Here is a 17,458-nt window from a genome sequence, read left to right on the forward strand (position 1 = left end):
AAGGGACCAGGCAAGGGTAGGAGTCTGGGGTTACTCTTTATATTAGGTGTGATAGTGGTAGTGGTGATGGGAGGAAAGGGACCTATTGCATGTATTTTTTGTCCCAAGATTCATTAAGGTTGGTGTTTCTCATGTAAATATCCCCATGAACAAACTCTACCCCATAATAACTCCTCCAGTGATAAATTAGGTTAGGTTGAGTTACGGAGTTTTATCATGAGGGATAAGTATTTATGGTAGAAACTTTGTGGGGCAGAATTTACTTCACTAGAATTTAGATGGAAGCATTTTTAACATTCATTTAGCATTTACATTGTTTTCCATAGAGACAGATTGACTAGAATTTAGATGGAAGCATTTCTATCCTCCAGTCAACACTTAGATTGTTTTCCATAGCGATAGAGAGACATGTAAATAAAGTCACATCATAACTGCTGCTTCCACACTGATTGCTTGCTGCCACGCAGCACACAATGCACAGCGAGTGTCAGCTTTGCTCCCTGCTGGCATTGCCTTGAGTCACTGCTGCTGGGATGGCCCGTGCATGTTCCTGTGTGTGTGTGCGTGTGTGTGTGTGGTGTTGTGTGTCGCTGTGGTGCCAGACAGGGCTAGACACCCTGGGCATGCTGCTGTGGTGGTGGCCAGGCCGTGGTGTCCCCCGGGGGACCACACTCAGGTCACAGCTTTCCTTTGGTTCATCTTGACACAAAAATCTTTACATTTTCAGGTGTTCAATTTGTAGATTTAATATTTTTCTTGTGTTGTGATTAACATTTCGCAATTAACTGTTAACTTGGTGGCTGCATAGAGATCATATGAGAACAAGATGTTTTGGTGCCATATCTGTAGATTTAAGCATTTTTTTACTTTTAAGTAACACACACACACACATTTTTTATTTATTTATGCCTTCATTTATTATTTTTTTCCAAACTAATCTTACATTTGCAAGGTTTTGAAGACAAGACACACACAAAGTCATAGCACAACACCTCAGCTCTGTGCCACATCTTGGAATCCTGAAGACTTGCCTTTATTCCTCTTGTTGGTGCAGTGTTAGTAAAGTCTTGGCAGTTTGTGAACACGTTATTGCCATGAAGACATTTTTGTTTCAAATACTTATTCTCGACTTGATGACGGACACATTAAGAGCATTAAGATACATTAAGCATTTATTTTTTATTTTTATTTATTTTTCTCAAGAGTTATTATCCAAAGTGATCATATTTGGCATATTGCCTTAACACAACATTGCTGATTCACCATAGTGACACTGGCCAGCACAACACAAGCAGTAGGCATGCAGGAAGCCCCTCACACTGCCAACACTTGTGTCTGATGTCCTATGGCAGCAGCACCTCCCACCCACTGCTCCTTTGCACAGTGTGGCAGGTGTGGCTGTTGTGAGGACCAGCTGTAGTGTGCTGTGTTTTCCTGGAGTTCTGTGGCTGCAGCAGTTTACTTATGCTATGTAAACCTCCTAGTCCAGCAACACTACATAGTTACACACACAGTAATATAGTGTGCTGTGTTTTCTCTGTGTGTTCTGTGGCTACAACTGAGTTTACTTGTGCTATGTAAACCTCAGTCCAGCAATACTACAGTACATAGGACCATATTCTGTAACCACAGTTCAAGGGACCATATTCTGAAATGCTTCCGCACCATACCTTTACTACTTTCAAAAGGCTGTAGTTGAAACGACACAGGTTTGTAATGGTGTTTTTATGGTTGTAGTGATGAATTAACAAGATTTCTACATTATTAACAGGAGAAACTCTACTTCAAAAGGCTCTACTTGAAGATATACAGATTTTTAAGGGTGTTCTTATGGCCCTTGTGACAGATTAACAAGATTTCTACATTATTGATAGGAGAAACACTCTTAAGAAACTGGCTAATCATCTCTGTGGCCTTTGAAAATTGTGATGATGGGAGAGCAAAGCCTTTCAGAATATTGGCCACAGTCACATCCAGGAGTAGCTGTCATCTCAACACCACACATTGCCTCACCACTTCCTGTAGTAACCGACAGATGATAGCAGACACCACTATTGCACTTAGATGGAAGATTTTTAGCAAAATATTAGAAACTGCACCACTCACAGGAAACTCTCTCTCTCTCTCTCTCTCTCTCTCTCTCTCTCTCTCTCTCTCTCTCTCTCTCTCTCTCTCTCTCTCTCTCTCTCTCTCTCTCTCTCTCTCTCTCTCTCTCTCTCTCTCTCTCTCTCTCATGATTTATTGGTTCTTTTTTGATGATTGGTGTTTAATAGTGATGACCTCAAATCTAGTTATTTTCTGTATAGGTTATTGACTTTTCATCATTAAATAGGGTTTGTTTTATTCTCAAATTCAGTCTTGTTGCTGCCAAAATAAGAGAGACAGAAGGATATAAAGATAGAGAGGCAGATTGAGTACTCTTTGTATTATATATACCTTTCCTGTGTGCTGTTTATGGCCAGGAGCAAAAAAAAAATAAATAAATAGATAAATAAAAATGAGTAAATAAAATTAAATAAATAAGTAAATAAAGGAAAATAAATAAATGCATAAAAAAATATTAACAGAGGAGCTAGTTGTGTTAAATTTTTTATTATTATACTGCTGGGATTCACTCATAAGTCATCCCCACAAATACAAGATGTTTTTTTTAGAACCAACATTTTCTCAGGTTTGCAGGTACTTTTCCCTTTCTTATTGTTGTCATTGTTTTCTTGGATCACTAAGTACTGCACCACTGCTGCAGTCTGCCTAAACACATCCTGTGAAGACACACTGCAGTTTTATTTTATAGAACCAAGATTTTTTTGCACAAGTTTTCAGGTTATGTTTTCTTTCTTCTGATTGTTGTCACTGTTTATTATGAACCACTAAATAGCAATAGCTGAGAGTTGGCCGACTGTTACTGTGGCAGCGATGCATAAATGTTGCTAATTTGCATGTGCATGTCTCTCCATCCATGTGTTGGCGATGTTTGCCTGTCTGCACGCCCGTCACCACCATGCTGTACGCTGCCGCATGGCGTGTCAAGACGTCCACTTCTTTGGCTCCTCCACCTTCTACAACATGCATGATGAGAGCAGGGTGGCCTGGAGCCCTCTCTACCACAACGCCAACCTAGCCATGCACCCCACAGGGTACCCTGGCACGGGGGTACTGGCCCCGCCCCCTCCCACCAGCCCCACCAGCAGCCCCACCCGGCCCGTGCAGGGGTCCCATTCAGCCCAGGCCTCCCCCACCAACACTCTGAAGGCGGTGCGGCCCAGGGCTCGCTCAGCTGACGAATCTGTCTCAGGCAAGAAGGTTAGTGAGCATACATGTGTGTGTGTGTACCTGAGTGTTTGAACAGGATTGAGGCAGGGTTGTTATTGCCTGTGTGTGTGTTTAGAGGCAGGCTTTTTGTTGTTGGGGGTGGGTGTGTTTTTTATAGTGGGACTCTTCTGTTGGACATGGGTGTGTGTTTAGGGAAGGTCCTTGTCTTTGTCGAGGATGGGTGTGGATTTGACCTGGCCAGCAGTCCACCAGCTTGTCAGTGACTTGTGCAGCAAGGAAACTGGTCTGGTTTATATTCATTTGGTGAGTCAGGCAGTTATTCAGGCCATGCATCAGTTAGTCTGTCAGTCAGGCAATAAGAAAACCTATTTGCAGTTTTATTCAGTAAGTCAGTCAGGCAGTCTGTTTATTACTTATGCAGATAGGTAATTAGTCAAGCTTTCACTCAGTCACTCAGTCAGTCAGTCATGAAGCAAGATAACCAGTTGGCAGTCGGTCAGTCAGTCATGAAATTACTTAACTCTTATGATTCACATTGAGGGTAATGTAAAAAAGATAGTTTGCATGGGGACATAGAAAAGAAGGAAAAGGATTGTTTTTTTTTATCTTACCTCTACTACAGAATTATTTAAGAAATTGTATAAAAAAAAAAATATGCCTTAAAAATTGTATTAGTGCTATGGGGAAAATTTTGACATGCAGTAAATGTGATAAGTCAGCAATTAGTCAGTCAGTCAATAAGGAAAGTTGCTAGCCATACATTAAATCGGTCATTCAGGCCAAGACACACCCACCACCACCCATCAACACCCTCACCTTCATCCATTCCTCCCTTCCCCAGGTGCGGCAGTCCTCCAAAGATACGGTGGAGGACTGGGAAATCCCCGTAGACGAAATCCTAATTGGTCCTCGCATTGGCTCGGGCTCCTTCGGGACAGTCTATCGGGGGCACTGGCACGGCCCTGTGGCGGTAAAGACCCTCAACGTGCGGGACCCAACACCAGCACAGTACTCGGCGTTCAAAAATGAAGTGTCAGTCCTTAAGAAAACAAGGTGAGGTGTTGTGGTGGTGGTGGTGGTACTGGGGTGTTGTGTTTTGGTTCTTTTGATCTGTTTCTTTGTACCTTTTTATGGGATTGGGTTAAGGTGCTGTTATTTTATGATTAAATTGTCTTTTTATATCAAATTTTCTTGGTGGCTTTGGTAATTTTTTTTTTCTTTTTTCTTAATGATTTATTGATTTAATTACTATCTTTTTTCTCTCTCTCTTTTAATGTCATTGTTTCTTCGTGACATGGGTAAATGTGTGTGTGTGTGTGTGTGTTTTCAAGATTTAATTGCCATCCATTTCTATTTTAATATGTGATTTTGCTGACATTGGTAAGTATTCATGTGTGTGTGTGTGTGTGTTCAAGATTTAATTGCCATCCTTTTCTCTTTTGATATGTGATTTTGCTGACATTGGTAAGTATTCATGTGTGTGTGTGTGTGTGTGTTTGTGTGTGTGTGTGTTAGGATGACTAAAAAAAAAAAAAAAAAAAAAACAGGCTCATGGTTCTAATTCCTCATTCTCATTGCAGACATGTAAATATTCTGCTATTTATGGGATGCGTGAAGACCCAGCAGCTGGCCATCGTGACCCAGTGGTGCGAGGGCTCCAGCCTCTACAAACACCTCCATGTGCAGGAGACAAAGTTCGAACTCATGCGAATTACAGACATAGCGCGGCAAACCTCACAGGGCATGGAGTGAGTATTGGGGAGGCCTTTTGTGTGTGTGTGTGTGTGTGTGGCCTTGATAGAGTGGTGGGTATAGTTGATCAGTTCTTTATTTTAGGCCTTATTTGTGTGGCCATGATAGAGTGACTGGCAGTGTTGATTATTTTTTATATGTATGTTATTCTCATTGGCATTTTTGTACTTCATCATCCTGTTTGTTATTGTGTTCCTTTGATATGTAGCATTGGTCTTTGGTTGATTGATTTTATGTATTTTATTTCCCCCCCTCTTTTTTTTTTTTTTTTTTCGATGAGGTTTGTGTAGGCCTTATTAATTTTTCGTGCTTTTTCCCCTTATCTGAGATGTAGCATTGTTTTTTTCATTCATTTATTCATTTATTTTACTTATTTTATTTGCTTTTTTTTTTTTTTTTCTTCTTTAGAGCAGTTTACATAGATCTTTTTATCTTTTTTGTAGTTTTATTTTCTCATATATTTTGTAATAACATTTTTCCCATCCCGGAAAACTTCCTCTTTGTTTTCTTTCCACCATGGTCTTATATATTTCTCATCCTCCCCAGTCTGCAAAGCATTAATATTTTTCCCATTTCCCCAGCATCAACTGATATACCTCCTATTCTCCACCACAGACTAATGTATTTACCCTCTCTCTCCCCACCAGCTACCTCCATGCCAAGAACATAATCCACCGAGACCTCAAGTCCAACAATATATTCCTTCATGACGACTATACTGTCAAGATTGGGGACTTTGGTCTGGCTACTGTCAAGGTGAGACTGCGTGAGGGTCTGTCTCTGGGTCTGCTGTTAACTTTTGGTTTTTGTGTCTATCGGTGTTGTTGTCTTTCTTATCTGTCTTCTTTATTGTTGTCCTTTTTTGGGTATGAAGTTATGATTCTTTTCGTTTTTGATATCACCCTTTTTTTTCTTTTCCAGCTTCTTCTTTCTTATCATTTTTTTATAAACATGATCTTAATTTTTTTTTTTTCCTAAATTTTTCATATTTTTCATTGTTGTTTTTGTAAACTTGTACAATCATCTGTCTCTTTGTTGTTGTCTTCTGTTTGTGAACTTGTGATCTTATTTATCCCTTTGTTGTTTTCTTTTTCATTTTCTTCACTGCTTTCATTTTTATTCTTTTTTTGTGAATGTATAATCTTTATGTCTTTGTTGTTCTCTCTTCTTTATATCTTTATTGTAATTGTCTTCTTTCCATCTTTACTTTTGTTATCTTTTTCTTATTTTTCTTGTTTTTATGATCTTGTTTTGTTGTAATCTTCATGTACTGGCTGCAGTTGATTTGTGATGAATAGAGAATACTTTCTCTCTCTCTCTCTCTCTCTCTATCTCTCTCTCTCTCTCTCTCTCTCTCTCTCTCTCTCTCTCTCTCTCTCTCTCTCTCTCTCTCTCTCTCTCTCTCTCTCTCTCTCTCTCTCTCCTTGTTATTGTTTCTTGTTCATATTCTTTCATTATTTTCCCCTTTTTGTGTCTTCAAGTCTAAACCTGACACATTTTCATAGTAATCCACACTGAGGGAACCTTTCCTTCTTTTCCTCTTTGGTAGGAGACACAGATTTACTCATTTGCCAACTCACCTTTGTCCTGCATCACTTACAGAAACAGACACAATTTTTACTTACATTCACCCCAAACTGCAACATTAACCTCTAATCCATCAATATTGTCTTGACCCACATACATACATACATACATACATACATCCTCCAAGTCTGTCTGTCTCAAAAAAAAAAAGCAGGGATAACCCAGACAAGGCACACAACTTTCATATTCACACTCATTCACACCACTCTCTTAGCCCCTCAGCCCCCTATGGAGAAGAGAAAGTACTCCTGACATCACCTTATCTTGATGAACCACACAGCTTGACTCACTAATCCCAACACTTAGACATTAACCCACTGATCCTCTCCTCTCCAGGGTGGCAGGTGGACAGAGGAGAGTTTAGGGGGCAGACAGGGAAATCCAGGAGACACAATATTTAGTTTTATTTACCCCCAACACAAAATTTCAACTAATCCACCAACATTTCTTACTAACCCACCAATCCTCTCTCTTTTGTAAGATGGTAGGTGGATACAGGAGAGTCAAAGGGGCAGGGAGAATCAAAAGACACAATATTTACTTTCATTTATCCCCAACACAAACTTTCAACTAATCCACGAACCTAACCTAACCTAACCCTAATACTTCCACACTAACCCATTGATCCTCTCTCCTCTAGGGTGGCAGGTGGATACAGGAGAGTCAAGGAGGCAGGCAGATCCAGCAGCCATCAGGATCTATACTGTGGATGGCCCCCGAGGTAATCCGCATGCAGGACGAGAACCCCTACACCTCCCAGAGTGACGTGTACGCGTTCGGCATCGTCCTGTATGAGCTTTTCTCCGGCTGCCTCCCTTACTTCCACATCAACAACAAGGACCAGGTCAGTGACAGGACAGGGAGGGCAGCAGAGGAGGTGGAGGCTGACAGAGGGAGATAGTTTTTTTTTTTTTTTTTTTTTTTTTTTCATCTGAGTTATTTATGAACATCAAGGAAAGGTTTATTAGAAAGAGAGAGCGAGAGAGATAGGGTGGGGGAGGGGGTGATATAGTATAGTTTAATTTTTTATTTTACAGAGATTGAAATTAATAGTTTTGTGTGTGAAGGTGTGGAGAGAGAGAGAGAGAGAGAGAGAGAGAAGAATGCATCATTAGGTATATTAGTATAGTTCCTATCTCTCTAGTCTTTATTTTTCTCTTTCCTTTCTTTCTTTCTAACAGATTGAAAATAATAGTTTAGTGTGTGTGTGTGTGTGTGTGTAGAGTGGAAGAGAAAGGGAGAAACCTTATAATTGTATAGATTATAATATATAGTAAGCATAAGTTAGGTAATACTTTGAACTTGAAAGGGTTTACTGTTAAGAGAGAGAGAGAGAGAGAGAGAGAGAGAGAGAGAGAGAGAGAGAGAGAGAGAGAGAGAGAAGGCATGGTTTTATTAATGATACACTTTTTTTTTGCTAGTTCATAGATAATAGATGACAGTTTAGTGTATACAAAGAGAGAAGAAGGAACCAAAACAAACCACATGCAATGCATCACTCTCCTCCCTTCTTATCACTTTCATGTCCTTCCAAAGAATCAGAAATGAGAAGAAACGAAAGCAAACAATACCCAATGCAAGATTCTCCCCACTTTCATGATCTTCCTAAGAGACAGCAAGAAAAGAAGGAACTAAAACAAACAACAGATAATACAAAACTCATTCCTGTTACTTACTCCTTCCATGACGTTCCAAGAGTTAAGAGGAGAAGGAACCAAAACAAACCATACCCAATGCAAACTTCTCCCCAATCCTTACCACTCCCGCTACCTCCTCAGATCCTGTTCATGGTGGGGCGGGGTTACCTGCGGCCAGACACCACCTACCTGCGCTCGGACATGCCCAAGCCCATTCGCCGCCTGTATGAAGACTGCATCAAGTACAACAGAGACGACCGGCCTCTATTCCCTCAGGTGGGTGCCTTGATTTGGGTCTCTACTTCTCAACTGAACTGTCCTTTGTGTTCCCACTTGTTAGGTTAGGGTTTGGTTTGTTGCTTGATGTGTTGAACTGTTCCTTATGTTTCCTCTGGTTGGTTTGGTTGGTTTTTGAGTGTAAGTAGGGATGTACTATATCTTTTTTCATTTGGTTGCCCTGTGTTGGACTGGTGGCTTGGTGTATAGATAGATATTTTTAATGGTTTGTATTTGTAAAGTGATTGGTTGGTGTTTTTTGTATTATTCACACACACACACACACACACACACACACACACACACACACACACACACACACACACACACACACACACACACACACACACACACACACACACACACACACACACACACACCTAGTCTCACAGTACTAATCCTCCCCCATCACCTCCGCCTCCTCCAACAGATCCTGGCCAACATAGAGTCCTTGGTGCGTTCCCTACCCAAGATCCACCGTTCAGCCAGCGAGCCCACCCTCACCCGCACCCAACTCAACACAGATGATATGATGTACCTCTGTGCCTCACCCAAGACACCCATTAACTCTGGGGCATTCCTCTTCTCCACTGCCGGCAACATTTAGGCAGCCGGAACCGGAGATAGAGAGTGAGAGAGTGAGAAAGAGTGAGTGAGAGTGAGTCAGGAATCTGTTAAGTCCTCTCCCTGTTCCCAGTTCCTCATTCCCATTCCTGCCATCCTCTTTCCTCCTCCTCCTCCTCCTCCTCCTCCTCCTCCTCCTCCTCCTCCTCCTCCTCCTCCTCCTCCTCCTCCTCCTCCTCCTCCTCCTCTTCTCCGTAAAAAGTATTCCATTTAGAGCGACCTAATTCATGATTTCCAACACCCATCCCATCCCATCCCATCCCATCCCATTTCCCATCCCTTCCCATCAATTGAACTGGAGCCAGAACCCTTTTTTTTTTCCGCCCCTCTCCTTTCCTTCTTGTCTTTCCCGTCCTTTCGTTCTGTTCCCCTTCTCCCAGACCCATTCTTTTCCTTGTTATTGATTTGTTTCCATTGTTTTTTTTTACTTGCCCCTCTTGTCTGCTGGGGCTCCTGTTGTCGTCTTGATCGTAGCCACAAGAACCAGTCCACCTCGACTCTCGCCACCACAGGAATACTTGCATCACCAGGTCCTTGCCAATCCATCTCCTCCCTCAGTTCAAACACCATCAGCGCTGTTTGTCATTCACCCACATCAGCTTAACTCAAACTGACACCACTGCTCGGCCGGCAGTGAAAGGATGCACTGTCAGGCCGAGTGAGTGACCAGCTGGCATGTTACATCAGAAGGAAGTTAAGGAAGTTTTCAGTCGTTCTTACAGTCCTGGCAGTCAGTCTTACCCCTGAGCTCTGTCCCCCATGTCTCTGTTGAGCCGGCACCTTACTTGGCCCTGGGCTGTGAGTGAAGTCTGCATTGTCACGTTTCGTTCTTTTCGTTGCTCAAATCTCTGTAGTTGCTTAGGACAAACATTGACGTGAGGTTCTGTTGCAGGTCTCGATGTGTTTTTTATTGATAATGATAATATTATTATTATTATTATTATTATTATTATTATTATTATTATTATTATTATTATTATTATTATTATTATTATTATTATTATTTTTAACTTGCCTGGCTGCTGCTGCTGCTGCTGCTGCCATTGCAGATGTGTGTGTGTGTGTGTGTGTGTGTGTGTGTGTGTGTGTGTGTGTGTGTGTGTGTGTGTGTGCGTGCGTGCATGTGTGTGTGTGTGTGTGTGTGTGTGTGTGCGTGCGTGTGCGTGCATGTGTGCTTGCGTGCTGATTTGAGTGTGTATGTAAATGTGTATGTACGTATGTATGTATGTATGTATGTATGTGTGTGTATGTGTGTGTGAAAACTGCAGCATCATGCCACCACCACATTCTGACATTGTCTCTGTATCTTGTCATTTTATGTAAATATGTTTTATATTTTTTTTCTTACTTTGTGCCAGACTCCCCTGTGGGAGTGTTGTGCCACACTCCCAAATTGTTTATGTTGGTGTGAGGAGTGAAAGCCTTGAGCCTGCAGCCTTGCCTGGAGGCGGGGCGGGTGCTTGGCAACCTTCACCATATAAAAACCGTGACTTGTGGCGCGACAGTAAGTGTTCAGTTTGGCCCACACAGCACAAATAGGTTGTAAGTTACACTAAGCATTTAGCAGCCCATCCCTCCTCTTACTGCAACATTCCATTTATTGATTTGACAGTTACTGTCACTGATCTCTTGTGCTGTTGTTATGGCTTCAAAATCTATTTTTATCTACTTTAATAATGACATTTTTTCAATGAAGACTGCAACAGAATTTTTCCTGGAAAGTCTCTTATGATCAGCTTGTGTACACCAGAAGGCAAGACTGTGTCAGTGAAGCTGTTGATGTAAACACCTCCTGGCTTTCTTAGGCAAACAAATGTTTGGTACTGAACTGATCTTCAAATTCTGTGGAAACACCGCCGGCAAGCAGTGCAGCAGTGCCCGGGTCTGGTGCCAGCCTGGTGCCAGCCCAGTGCCAGCCTGGTGCTGGCCCAGCATTGGGCCGGGACAGGCTGGGCTGCTACTGCACACCCTCAGGACCCGAGGCGCCCACGCAAGGCCGTGTGGTGGCGAGGCGGCTGGGAGGCAGCAGGGAGGCCACCAGGCCCTTCCCCCTCCCCCCCCTGCTCTGGACCCCTCAGTCCGTGTACAGACTTCACATTCAGTGATACTGTAGTGCAGTCATCCCATGTTCCATTACCACATTGTTTTATCATCATCAAAATGTTACTCTGTATCAGCTTTAATCATTTTAAAATAAAAGACGAGCTTCCTCGTACCTTCTCATTGCCCCACCAGGTGTTGTGTTGTGTTGTGTGGTGGTGGAGGGGGACACCATCCCACCTGCAGTGTGACCCCTCATCTCAGGGCTGTATGGTGTGACCCCAGGTGACTCTGCCAGCACTGCCAGACAGCTGCTCACTGGCACAGGCAGGGGGGATGACTAGCAGCACTGCAGGAGGGTAAGGAATGTGAGTGCTGTGCCCCTTGCTGGGGATGAAGATGGCAGGCTGGGTATAATCTTGTCATTGGGAGCACACTCTTCTACTCATCACAACACACAGCACACTGATGTGGAACAAGAAGTTCCACATCAGCTTACAGTTTGGCAATGTACAAGTGACTCAGGTTTGATCCACACACATGAAATGTCTTTTATTATGCATAACAATTAGACTTTCCATGCTGTGTAGCATGGAAAGAGAGAAAGAATCATTAATGCTGAGCAAGATTCATTCTCCACCTTGAGGGAAAGAGAGATAAGTAGGTGGGCTGACTTGACTACTGAAAGTACATAATTATTGTACAGGTGAACTATTTCTGAAGAATAATATATATACAGTTTGGTTTTTGTTGTCATTGAGTGGGAAGTAAAAGGGTGAAAGCAATTAGTGAGAGGTGAATTACATCTGAAGAATGCCCTGTGTTGTATATATGCTTCAGTTTTTACTGTTCATGATGAGGAAGTAAAAGGGTGATAGTTACTGTTGAGATGAATAATGAAGGATGTCCTGTGTTATATATATGGTTTAGTTTTTGATGTTTGTGGTCAGGGAGTGAAGGGCTGATGGGTGGGGAGGTGGGGATGATCACAAAGACCTCCAGAAACCCTAAAAGCTTCACAAAGTCAAGATCACCACTTTTCCTGTAAGGCTTCACTATTTATATCACTTCCTGCGAGTGGCACGTAGTAGTACTCAACCCTTTCAACCTCCTCCATTTCACCTGGAGTGAAGCACCACTGAGACCTGTTGTGTAAAGTGGGTGCATTTTAAAACCTGCCGAGAGATGCATTGTCAACCATTTGTATGGTGACGGCTGATTGTGTTTTCACCATCACCTGGCTTTTGCTTGAGAGTTTACTAGGGATTTCAGTGGATTTTAAACAGCAAGACTATTAGACCATGGGTGTTAAATTTCACTGCACGACACTTTGTCATTATTTTACTTTTAGCTTATTTGTGGGAGTTTACAGGAGTTTTCAGTGGATTTTAAATGGCAAGACTATTGGATCATGGGGATTGAATTCACTGCACAATACTCTATGGTATTATTTTTACTCTCAACTGGTTTATTTGTGGGAGTTTACAAAGATATCAGTGGATTTCAAACAGCAACAAACCATTAGATTCTGGGTGTTCCATTTCACTGCACTACACTCTACATACTCTAAAATATTTGGGAAAATTTAGTTATTATTTGATAAAAGGGAAGGTGGAATCTACAGCTACCACTTTGTTGGGGGAGGGTTGGAATGCTTCTCTGGTGTGTTGTGTTGTGTGTATAGTACAGGCTGGTTCTGTGAGTGTTGGCAGTGGTACATGTGCCATAGTTATAATAGTAAAAGGTTTTGATGCATTTTATATCTCTTGGAAAAAAAAAAAAACTTTCTTTTCACCTCTATCTCTTCTAAGTTTTATTGTTTTATCTTAACATTTGTATAGTTAACATGTTAAGCTCATAAGCAAGAGATCTAGCTGTCATAGGTGTTATCACAAGATGTCATAATTCAGATGTGACACCAGTTAACCCTTTCATTGCGATATGAAAGTGAGCACCACCAGAAGTAATGAATGAAATCTTCATAAGCATCTACTGTAAAGAAAGTGGATTAAAATGAATAGGTTTTGCAATTTGTAGCCAGTTTCATGATTGGAGGTGATTGTAGAGCAAATAAAGATGAACCAAATACTAGTGAAAGGGTTAATGTCATAACTCAGCTAAGACAACACATCATCATAACTAGACGACTTCTGAACACTGTGTCTTAGAAATCAAATGCTTGATAGGGTGAAGACAATCAAAGTCTAACTTCTTTCAAGCTGAAGCCTCCGTTCACCCAGAAAATAGGTGGGGAACACAAGTGGAGGAGCCGTGGCCTTGTAACCGGCAGCCCCGCTAAGACGCAGTTAGCTAGCCAGGCCAGGCTAGCAGGCTTAATCCCCTCAGTCCTTGCAGCAGGCCATGTACAGTGGCTCCAATAGGCTGAAGAGTGCTGATACCATACATTCCCTGGCGCACAGTGTAGGCAGTGTGACCTTGGTACAACCTTGTGCTGTAACCTTGTGGCTTCATTGTACTCCAGCTACTGTGTGACTTTACTGTTGGTACTTGTGACCTCTGGGGTTTAGTGGCTACTTCAGTATATTCCAGGCACTAAGGTTCCTTTGTGATCCATCCATGCCTAATACTCAAACTCAAAGTTAACCTTACCTGACCTACACTATTATCAGGAAAATTTATTTATCTATTTTTCGAGGGAACAATCTTGTTAGAGAGAATGTTCATAGGAGATGTTTATCCTAGAGAAATTAAGATTATACAGTAACAGTAACAGTATAAAGCTTCTGAAGCTGTGAATCCATTTAGTTGCTTCTTGTTCACTTTTCATCTGATTGACTGACTGACTGACTGACTGACCAACTGCTTTACCTACTGTTTATCTTCTTCATCATGAGAGAGGAACTGCAACTCACGTATAGAACAATACTGGCTAACTAGATAAAAAACATTCATTTTTTTTTATGGGGAATGATATTAATACTGTGTGTGTGTGTGTGTGTGTGTGTGGGTGGGTGTTATATCAACAGCCAATTTCTCATACGGTCATCCGCCTCGCCAATAGATATAGATAGCTTGTATAGTTTATGGATTATATATATATATATATATATATATATATATATATATATATATATATATATATATATATATATATATATATATATATATATATATATATATATATATATATATATGATTGCTTTTATAGATTTTGTAGCTATATAGCCAGTCTCCGTGCCACATTACAGCAGCTTGTGTTGTGTGAGGATGAGAAACAAGATGAAAGATTATGAGAGTGATAAAACTCTAGAACACGTGAAATGGAAATAGTGTTCATAATTATTAGAAAATGTACAATTGACAAAGTTCAAGGAATTGATAATGTAATTTATTTATTTATTTATATTATTATATCTCAATGGAGTAAACACATTGACGTCATCATTTATTTTAATTTATTTATATTTACTTTTTTTTTCCGATAGAGTAAACACAATGACCCCATGCATGTGTGTGTGTGTGTGTGTGTGTGTGTTTTGTCTTTTCTCAGGCGGGGAAGTGATTAGCTGAGTCAGGGCAGTGTGTGTGAGTGTGTGTGTGTGTGCATGGGTGTGAAGACTGTCACAGGAGGAGCTAAATCAAACTCGCTGACGTGAGTGATCCTATCTTGTCTGAGCGCCTGTTGTTTTTAGATGGCTGGAGTGAACTTGCTTGGCGGGACTGAGGAGGAAAGGAAGGAGAGAGAGAGAAAAAAAAATAAATAAATAAAATAATAAATAAAATAGTAATAATAATACCCTCCTCCCTCAATAGAGACAGGGTACCATGAACTGGGATACGACGTGTTTCAGCCAAAGTTTGCTTCTAGATGCCCGAAGTGAGCTTGCTTGTTGGAACTGAGGAGGAGAAAAAAAAAAAAAAAAAAAAAAATTCTCCCTAAATAGAAACAGTGCACCTGTCAGCTGGGGCGTGACGTGTTTCAGCCAAAGCTTGTACTGCAGTACTTCTTTGCGCTGATAATAATAATAATAAATTGGAACTATATGTAGTCTTAAATTCTGCTGTCAAGATCAGCCAAAATCTCTGGTTTGTAGTCTTTAATTCTTGAACTGTTCATCGCCAGCGGCCAGCAGCGTGGATTTATCAATTGTTTTGACTTTTGATGTTGTCTTGTTTGTAGCTATACCAAAATTTTATCAAGACTTCGTTCATTGAGTTGATCCCGTCTTCGTAATGAAGTAGACAATTCCCAGTGATGGATTTCCAAGTTTCGAACACGCGATGGACTTGCTTCCTCAATGTTTGTGTGTATACACTCGCTCAGTCAGTGTTGAAGTAATTCCAAGGAAAGAATGTTGAGGTGCAGGCAGTAAGATTGCTAGGTCACATCAGGCCAGTACAAGAGGCTCTCAAGGTGTTCTTAATACCAGAACATCCTGTGGACTGTGGACAAGGATGACGTGGATGCCGTGAGTGTGAAAGGGAGGGCTGCTGTATGGTGAGAGGAACCTATTGGAGTGACCGAAAGACAGGACGGATGGAAGGATGGAGGAGTGTGGAGGAGTGGAGTGTGTGGGCAGGGATAGGTGGAGGCTCGTGTCGTGGCCATGCAGCCTTGAGGCGATCCAAGGAGTGGGCGGCTGAACAGATTGCGTTGTGGTAATAGTGTCACTAGTATGCCGAGTGACATGGATTCAGGTGCTGAGGGATCAACACCACCACCACTACCACCACCACCACCACCTTCAGGAACCCACTACAAGACAAACCTCCTTAACTTCTGCCAACTCGCTACACCCAGTAGCCCGTCTGAGTCACGTGACAATGGCTGACTCACGTGAGCACGGAATTTGCCTCATAAAACACAGAGGCTTTCATTCCCCGTGTCAAGCAGCACTGATCGGTGTTCATAGTCAGGAGAAAAGCATCATAAGACGATTCCACGTATTACAATAAAACACTCCAGAAGGAGCGTTGCCTGGTTCCTGTGCTATGGTCTGTCAGGATGTAATAGGGAGGTTATGGAAAGCAGATGGACAAAGTTACATCTTTATTACGTCACAGCGTAATGTAGTATACGTAATATTATATGTATGGTTATAATGTATAGTGCGTATACGAGCGTGACTGACGGCAGCAGCTGGCGACGGTTTCCTCAGGCTTTCAGGATGAGCGGTGAGCGGCGTGGCAGGAAGCCGCTGGAACCGTCAGGGCCGCGTGGCAGGCGCGTGACGTTGTCCGGCAGCATCATGGAGGCCTCATGGCGGCGGCGCAGGTTGGGGGACGCGAGGGGAGAAGCGAGTGGCGTAGAGGAGCCGGACAAAACCCGCCGCCTGAGCCACGGGCTGAGGGGCGGCACGGCGGCGTCACTGTCCTGGGAGGCGCAGGGAGAAGTGGTTATGTGGCGACGACCTAGGAAGGGGGAGTCAGGAGGCGGGGAGCAGGGGGTGGCGCGGCGGCGGGGCAGCGGGGAGGTGCGGGGTGAGGTGTAGCGCGGGTACAGATCCTGGGAGCGCTCCTGCTCGGGGGAGGAGCTGGGCGTAGGCGCACCGCGGCGGGGCGAGTAGGGCGAGGGCGGCGAGGATTCGGGCGAGGACTGCTGCTGGTGGCCTCGAATCCGCCTGCCTGTCTTTGGGGAGGGTGACGGGGAGAAGGGGGACCTGAGGCGCGGGAAGGGCCGCACGCGGCTCACGGGGGACGGCGGCTCCGAGTAGTCTGAGTTGCTGTAGTAGGCGCTCTCGCCCTCCGTCTGGTTCTTGATGTGCAGGAAGGAGCTGCCGTAGCCGCCACCCGCGGGGTCACGCTTCTTGCGGGCCACCTCCACCACCCTGAGGCCGCACTCGGGATCGTTCAGAACGGTGCGGAAGGCTTGGCGGGCGTGGTGCACCTTCTCGAACTCCACGAGGGCGCACACCGTGCCGCTAATTCCCGGGTGCTCGCGCTCCACCTGGCGCACCTCTGCCAGGTGGCGGCCCCCGGGTTTGTGCATCTGTAGGGACACCATCTCGCCGAACTTGCCAAAGAACTCGGCCAGCGCGTTCACGTTGGCCAGCTCGCGAGATACGTCCGCGGCCAGCAGGGTGCGGAAGGGCCGCGTGTCCTCGTCCAGCTCGGGGGGCAGCGCGTGGCGCCGCCGCACCTTGGTGCCCTCAGGGTTAAGCTCCAGGGACTCGGAGTCCTTGAGTGCGTGCGCCACGACGCGCCAGTCCTTGGTGAGGTGCTTCACCTTTTTGTAGGTGGCGAGCAGCTTGAGGGAGACGTAGCCCTCGCGGTGCTTGGTGACGTGCTTCAGCATGAACATGTCCTTC

At 43.5% G+C, this 17,458-nt stretch overlaps 2 protein-coding genes across 4 annotated transcripts in view; one reads left to right on the top strand and one right to left on the bottom strand.

The window, feature by feature from the left end:
* Nucleotides 1–11,360, top strand: part of LOC135113161 (raf homolog serine/threonine-protein kinase Raf-like) — a 31,582-nt gene extending 20,222 nt beyond the window's left edge. For 2 of the 3 annotated variants that reach the window (XM_064028252.1, XM_064028255.1), the window contains exons 8-14: nt 3,032–3,303; nt 4,115–4,326; nt 4,854–5,021; nt 5,673–5,781; nt 7,253–7,456; nt 8,391–8,525; nt 8,956–11,360. In XM_064028252.1, the coding sequence (XP_063884322.1) occupies nt 3,032–3,303; nt 4,115–4,326; nt 4,854–5,021; nt 5,673–5,781; nt 7,253–7,456; nt 8,391–8,525; nt 8,956–9,132 (1,277 nt within the window). In that variant the 3' untranslated portion in view covers nt 9,133–11,360. The remainder of the gene's footprint in view (nt 1–3,031; nt 3,304–4,114; nt 4,327–4,853; nt 5,022–5,672; nt 5,782–7,252; nt 7,457–8,390; nt 8,526–8,955) is intronic. The other variant, XM_064028254.1, reaches the window with a different exon arrangement.
* A 4,825-nt stretch (nt 11,361–16,185) lies between these two features.
* LOC135113162 (la-related protein 6-like) overlaps nt 16,186–17,458 on the bottom strand; it is a 1,652-nt gene continuing 379 nt past the window's right edge. Inside the window, exon 1 of the mRNA XM_064028256.1 lies at nt 16,186–17,458. This exon is cut by the window's right edge and continues 379 nt beyond it. Coding sequence (XP_063884326.1) covers nt 16,306–17,458 — 1,153 coding nt within the window. The 3' untranslated portion in view covers nt 16,186–16,305.

The sequence above is a fragment of the Scylla paramamosain genome, chromosome 25, assembly GCF_035594125.1.
Source record: "Scylla paramamosain isolate STU-SP2022 chromosome 25, ASM3559412v1, whole genome shotgun sequence".
Taxonomy (NCBI): domain Eukaryota; kingdom Metazoa; phylum Arthropoda; class Malacostraca; order Decapoda; family Portunidae; genus Scylla; species Scylla paramamosain.